This window comes from Alligator sinensis, unplaced genomic scaffold, assembly GCF_000455745.1.
Source record: "Alligator sinensis unplaced genomic scaffold, ASM45574v1 scaffold400_1, whole genome shotgun sequence".
Taxonomy (NCBI): Eukaryota; Metazoa; Chordata; order Crocodylia; family Alligatoridae; genus Alligator; species Alligator sinensis.
In genome coordinates, this window is record NW_005841897.1 from 2,469,625 (window position 1) to 2,476,908 (window position 7,284).

General features: G+C 50.1%; 1 protein-coding gene across 1 annotated transcript in view; it reads right to left on the minus strand.

Moving 5' to 3' along the window:
* Window positions 1-3,272: 3,272 nt before the first annotated feature.
* ST6GALNAC1 (ST6 N-acetylgalactosaminide alpha-2,6-sialyltransferase 1) overlaps window positions 3,273-7,284 on the minus strand; it is a 35,274-nt gene continuing 31,262 nt past the window's right edge. Inside the window, exons 8-9 of the mRNA XM_025197509.1 lie at window positions 6,533-6,632; window positions 3,273-3,443 (exon numbers count right to left, since the gene is read on the minus strand). Coding sequence (XP_025053294.1) covers window positions 3,273-3,443; window positions 6,533-6,632 — 271 coding nt within the window. The remainder of the gene's footprint in view (window positions 3,444-6,532; window positions 6,633-7,284) is intronic.

Here is a 7,284-nt window from a genome sequence, read left to right on the forward strand (position 1 = left end):
GTAGGGAATAACCTGGCTCCAGCACTTGTGTCCGCCCCTTGGTGGATGGATAAGGCAGAGACGTGCAATTGTGAGGCCTGGGTGGGTACCTATCCGATTGGCATCCGTACAATTATCCCAGGAACTGGGCTCGGGGTTAAGCCAGTTCAGATGAACCCAGTAAGTCTCTCCTTTTCCCAAGCAGGAGACAGAAGGCAGAGGAGCAGCTGACAGATGGGACCAGCCGTAGTGTTATCCTGAATTTAAGCACCCTAAAGTCAATGGGGGCCTCACCGCTGACTTGAGTAGTTCTAGATCCTCCTCCACTAAGGGGGAAGCTGTGCTGGTGCCAGCCAGGGCTTAAATGTATCCCAGCTAGAACGTGCTGCGTTTCATTGATGGCTCTGAGGAACGCTCACAACAGAGCCCAGAAGCTCCTATGTTTGAAATGATATGTGCCACCCTTAATCTAGCAGGGAGTCTAGCTGTAATGGAGGGCACGTCTGCACCACGACAGCTGGAGACCGAGATGCATTCACAGCTCGTGCATGTGAGTGGGAGGGGTTGGCAGGGCACACCGGGGGCATCTCTGCCAGGACACAATACCACTGCCGTGCAGATGAAACCACAGATGCTGGACCACGGGATGTCCAGGCATGTTTCATTCCTGCCAGTTCCCGATTTCTTTTTTTTCTCTGCAGCAGGTAAGTTTACCGACTGCCACTTGAGAAGCCATTCACCCATTACAAAGTACAAGCATAAAACCAAATCACAGAGCTGGGCCTGACTGGCTGGACAGATAAAATTTGTATTTGCAATGCTGATCTGAAATGCCTCCCTGTAGAATTCAGGTGTTTTCCTCAGTGATGTTCCCAAGGCCAAACAGTAATGGTCAGCAAAGGAAAGCTGTGGCACCTGCAGACAGAAATTGCACCGGTGACAGCTGCAAGGTGAATTCACACTCAGGCCCCAGCAAAGCCCAGCGAGGACAATAGAAAGGCTCCAGCTGCCCCAGTGGGTTCTGGATCAGGCCGTCAGTTTGTACAGTTTGTTGCCATGCTACAGAAATGTTTCTGTCCTTTAAACTTCTTGCAGGGGGCTGGACCCGATGATCTCACGAGGCCCCTTCCAGCCCCAAACTGCTGTGAATCTGGTCATTTTCACAAGAACCCTCCCCAGAGCAAAAATCCACAGGGTCAAGCAGGGATGCCTACTTTGTTTGCAAACCCTATTCAAAGACTGTCGACAGCCTGCAGCATTGCCATCTGCAAATGGGGCTCTGCTTCCTCATCAATGAGTAGTGATGTGAGGTCCAAGGGTTCATCTGAGGAGCTGCCTGCCCTGAACCATCTGCGTTGTGCTGTGGGAAATGACTGACCCTGTGAGGCCCCAAGGGTTTTCTACAAGGTGTTGAAGGGGCCCAATATGGGCTCAAGGATCATTTTGACACTGTCTTAGCTGAGAGCACAATCACATACACGTGTATCCATTCCTTTTGTGAGCTGGTGGGTAATAGAGTGAACCCTGAGCCATGGAAGCTGGATGGGCCAAGAGACAGCATATGGAGGGGTGAGCAATGGCCACTGGCTGCTTAAACACCACGGTGGGCATGATAAAAGAATATATTATCATAATAACACAGGGCTTGTCTATACAGCCTCACTCCCTGCACCCTACCCCGGGTCAAAATAAGCCCCACTCATTCCCACATAGAGACTGGGCAGACAGAGACAGCAAATCTGGTAGAGTGCATGGCTTGAGGCAGCCTAGGATCAGGCTCAGGGGCTACGTCTTGCGAGGACCTAAAAGCAGGGTGAAGAGTTGGGGATGCTCAGAGCTTTTCCCAACCTGTCTATTCTGGCTACCTGCCAGTCACTCTCACACACCTGATGGATACAACTGTGTGGGGCTTGTTTTGACACTGGTGGTCTTGGGGATGGGAGGGAGGGTGTGTAGACTTGGCCACAGTGGCCTTCAACCAGAAGAGCTCACTGAACTATACAGAGTGTGATTTTAGCTTCACAGGCTCCTTGTGTAGTAGAAGTATCCATAGCCATTTTACAGGCAGGATATGTGATTTACTCGAGGCCACACAGAAAGTCAGCGGCAGAATCAAAAACAGAACCCAGGAGTCCTGGCTCCTGATCCTGAGCAGCAACCACTAGGCAATGTCTGTAATTACCTGAGATAAAGTCAGTCCCATCCCGATGGGAGCAGCCTAACTGCAGAGGTCAAAAAAGAGGTAAATGTGGAGAGGCAGATTTGGGGCCATTCCTGCATGGAATTGGGTTGAACTGACCTCAGACAAATGCATTCCCTTCTCCACCACACTGAAATTGTCATCTATAAACTGCGTGTGGGTCTGATAGGAAATAGGAACTGCAGCCACAAGGCGAAGAACAGGTAAGTGGTTAGTCTCTGGGACATCATAGTGGTGCTAGACGGAGCCATGGAGTCCAATGGAGGTTGGCAATGAGGGATCTACCAAAAACTAATTTCCCCTTTCCAATAACTGCTACACTCCAGAAGGATTCCTTTCCCCAGAAAACCCAACTGAACACCATTTCAGCCACTACCTGAACACATCATGCTGCCAGAAGGCCCCCCCAATGGAAACATGCAGGGACCAAAACCACCTTTGACCTGCAAAGCCATCTATCTTGGAATCCTCTCTCCCCGGGAGCATCTGCATGAGATGCTAAATGCACAGTAGACTAATTCTCCTGAGCATTAGCGTCTCACGTCAAAAGTCATGCCATTGTGCTAATGCACAGTAGAATTCATCTACTGCACATTAGCATCACTAAAAAGGCGTGTGCTGGCACTACTGCGCAGTAGCGCCAGTTACTGCGCATTGAGTCAGTAGCTGTTATTACAGGTACTAAATTTAATGTGTCATAAGTACGGCACATTAATGCACATATAGACATGCCCCCACTGACTTAACTCTACTTTCTGAAGAAGTCCTAGTCATAAGACCCTACTATGGCTTTCATGCCCTGGAGGGAAGAAATCAGCCCCATGCCTGCTGTACCTACATTCAGAATGGGGGGGGAATGTCTTTGCTGCTTGCGTGGTGTCTGTTTCCTGATGGTTAACAAGAACACCGGATGCATATTCCTGGAAAGACGCCTGGAGACATAAGATTTTTGGTGCAAAGGACAACAGTATTTTCAAAAAAATGAGAATATGACTCCAAGTCCAGAGACACTGATGCCTCTCAAGTTTCTCTTCCATGAGAATGTTTATCAGGGAGGAGTAAAGCCTCCAGCCAAGGTCCGTTCTGCCCCTGGTCAGGAGCGCTGGTAGAGTTTCATGATATTTTCATCATGGAGTTTTTTCCATACCCTTCTCTCCAGATCGAAGTCATGGTTGGCGTAGAAGATCAAGCGTTTCCACACCTTGTCATAATAGTGATCCGAGTACTTGTTGTAGCCTTCTGTAATATAGCCATAGGCACTCACCTGGAAAAGGCAGGAGAATGCAATGTGACAGAGACTTTTGAAGCTGGAATGGGACAGACCCTTGAGGAATGGGAGAAACAAAGCTGGGAAAACAGAGGGGACCTTGCATGTGGGGAGGCAAGGAGCAGACAGGGTTCTGCCTGGTGGCAAAAGGACAAGGCACCTCCCACATTTCTATGTGCAGCTCTGAGAATTTCCACTGTCAATTTTTCACTGCTCTTCTTAGACCCACTTTCCTGAATGTTGGTGGCATTTCAAGGCTGCACAGCCAGCAAGAGACCACTGGTTGGCACATTTTTGCTGCTCCCCTCTTTCTCAGCCCACTCTCTCCCGCAGCTCACCAGGCTACTGTGGTCATTTCCCCACAGCTCAAGTGCACAGCTGTTCCCAAGTGGGTACATCTACATGAGATGCTGACTGCACAGTAGCTGAATAATACTGTTCAGTAGCACGTCACAGCATGGACAGCGCTAATACACTACTGCACAGTATTATCAGGCTGCTGCACAGTAGCATCACTTAAAAGATGTTTGCTGGCACTACTGTGTGGTAACTTTGTTACTGCACATTTATTTAGTACTTGCTTACGTAATCACTGTGCAGTAGGATCTCATGTAGACGCACCCAGTGTGCCTGTAATACAGTGCCTCATGTGGCTACTCTGGAGATTTCTGGCCCTGGTGTGTTTGCGAACAACCACTGGAGGATACTCCCACAGGGGCTCCTCTGCCACTTTTTGGGGGTTGGATCATGTGGATGAGTGAGCAGGGTAGGCTTCAGAGCATGCTTGGTATGACATACTGAGAACAGGGTGCAGACATAGCCTCAGAGAGCCTTTTCTGGGGAATCTCACATGAGCTAATGTTTCATAGTTGGTGGGGTCGGAAGGGACCTGAGCAGATCATCAAGTCCGACCCCCTGCCATGGGCAGGAAAGAGTACTGGGGTCAAATGACCCCAGCAAGGTGGCTATCCATCCTCCTCTTAAAGACCCCCAGGGGAGGAGCGAGGACCACTTCCCTTGGAAGTTGGTTCCAGATCCTAGCCGCCCTGACTGTAAAATACTGCCTCCTGATATTCAACCTGAATCTGCTCTCTGTCAGCTTATGGCCATTGTTCCTTGTTACTCCCGGTAGTGCTCGGGAGAACAGGGACTCTCCCACTGCCTGCTGGTCTCCCCTGGCCAGTTTATAGATGGCCACCAGATCCCCTCTCAGCCTTCTCTTGTGGAGGCTGAACAGGTTCAGATCCCGTAGCCTCTCCTCATAGGACCTGCCCTGCTGCCCCCTGGTCATGCGAGTGGCCCTCCTCTGGACCCTCTCCGTGCTGTCCACATCCCTCCTGAAGTGCGGTGCCCAGAACTGGACGCAGTACTCCAACTGGGGCCTGACCAGTGCCGCATAGAGGGGGAGGATCACCTCCTTGGACCTGCTCGTGATGCATCTGTGGATGCATGACAAGGTGCAGTTAGACTTACTGACTGCATCCCCACATTGGCGGCCCATGTTCATCTTTGAGTCAATAATGACTCCAAGATCCTTTTCTGCTTCTGCACTGACGAGAAGGGACTTCCCCAACCTGTAGGTCTGCTGCTGGTTCTTCCTCCCCAGGTGCAGCACCTTGCACTTGTCAGTGTTGAAACCCATCCTGTTCTCATCCGCCCACCTCTGTAACCTGTCCAGATCTGATTGCAGCTTGACCCTCCCCTCTAGCATGCCCAATTCCCCCCACATCTTAGTGTCATCTGCAAATTTGAACAAGGTGCTTTTCACCCCCTTGTCCTAGTCGCTGATGAAGATGTTGAACAGTGTGGGCCTGAGGACCGCACCCTGGGGGGACCCCACTGCCCACATCCCTCCAGGTCAAAAAAGACCTGTCTACCACCGCTCTCTGGGTGCGGCCCTCCAGCCAATTGGCAACCCATCTGACCATGTAGGGATCGACACCACAGTTGCCTAATTTTTTAATGAAAATGGGGTGAGAGGCATTGTCGAAGGCTTTTCTAAAGTCCAGAAAGACTACGTCCACCGCGTCGCCTGCGCCCAAGGATTTTGTGACCTGATCATAGAAGGCCACCAGGTTGGTCTGACAGGACCTGCCTCTGATGAACCCATGTTGGTTGCCCCTACGCATACATTCCCCTGCTGGCCCCTCACAGATGTGCTCCTGGATAATTTTCTTGAAGAGCTTCCCCAGGACCGAGGTAAGACTAACAGGCCTATAGTTTCCTGGGTCCTCCCTCCTCCGTTTTTTGAAAATGGGGACCACATTGGCCCTCTTCCAGTCCACTGGCACCTTGCCAGAGCACCACGAGTGCTCGTAAAGCTGTGCCAGACGACCCGCAATGGCCTCTGCTAGTTCTCTCAGCACTCTGGCATGGAGATTGTCAGGACCTGCTGATTTGAACACATCCAGTCCCACCAAGAAGTCCCTGACTAGGTCCACTCCAACCCTGGGCCTGGCTGCGCCTCCCCTGGGACCATCAGGGATCATGATGGGGGGGATGACCTGGTCCCTGCTCAGAAAAGTGGAGGCAAAGAAGTTGTTAAATAAGTTAGCTTTGTGATCAGAAGCATTCACTTGATCACCAATTTTAACCTTCCTCTTGAATCTAGGACTTTGTTCCTCAAAAGATAAGGAACAACAAGTATCTATGCCACTTATTATTATTATCAGGCCAAATCCTGATATTCTCTCTCTGTTTGCACTGAGTCAAAACCTCCATTGTGTGCATCTCCTCACCACACGTCTGAGAGCTAGCTATGATTTCCTATCTCCACTTTACAAATAAGGAAACTGGAGCAAAAAGTAAAGCATCCTTCATTTTTCATAGTGCCCAGAAGGAAAGCTGAGATCCATCCCAACTCCAGGCAGCTTGTTGGGCTGACATGGTTAGGGCACAGCAGTGCCAACAGCACACAAGGGAATAATATGCTGAGCATCCTATCCAAGCACATTTGATTCTCCAGCCTAAAAGCAAAGTAGCCATTCACTGCTGGGTCAATAGGGGAGTGCCTTCTGCATGGGTTCAGAGCAAGAGCCTAAGTGACTTGCCCACGGCCAGCAAGGAAGTCAGTGCAGAGCCCTTACCCGGTCACAGAGATGGAGGGCAGTCAGCAACAGGAAAGCACCAGTGGTGGGTCTGTAAATTCGCCAGTAGGGCATATTCAGAGTTTGGGATCTTAAAAACCTGCATAGAGACATAAGGAGAAGATGAACTCTCTGCACCTAGGATGGCTCAGCCTGCCTGCCTATTTCTGTTCTGCACAAACTCCCCCTGGGGGCTGCAAACATTTGGATGTCAATGCTGCCTGGATCATCCTCTCTGATAATCTGCGAAATGCACTGAGCTCAGTGCAATAGAAAGGCAACACATTTCAAATGGGGAAAAAGGCAGTGAAGGCCCTTTTCCTACTTCATCTTCATTTACATATGCAACCCACTTACTTTCTAAAAAGGATTAAGAAAGGTGATAGCAGCTGCAATAGCAAAGGTAGGAGTAAATAATGATCTAGTCTTGTGATTCAGGCAAAAGGGGGTGGGAGCAAACATTATAATTCCTTCCACTAAGGTATCGGCATTGGCCACTGTAACAGGCAGGATAGCAGACTGGACAGACAGGTCAGCCCCAATCTGCAATGTGGCTGCAGTGGAGTTCTGTCTAGGTGGGAGGAGGCCATCCACACTGATCAGGCTGCAGGGTTGTGGTTACTTCTATACTCTTCTCAGCAAGACAAAGTGGCTTGCAGTTATCCCATTCTGATCCCTCAGCTTCCTGAGGATGAAAACTGCCCTTGTACAGAGAGACAGCAAACTAGATCTATATCCCACCAAAGTCCTGC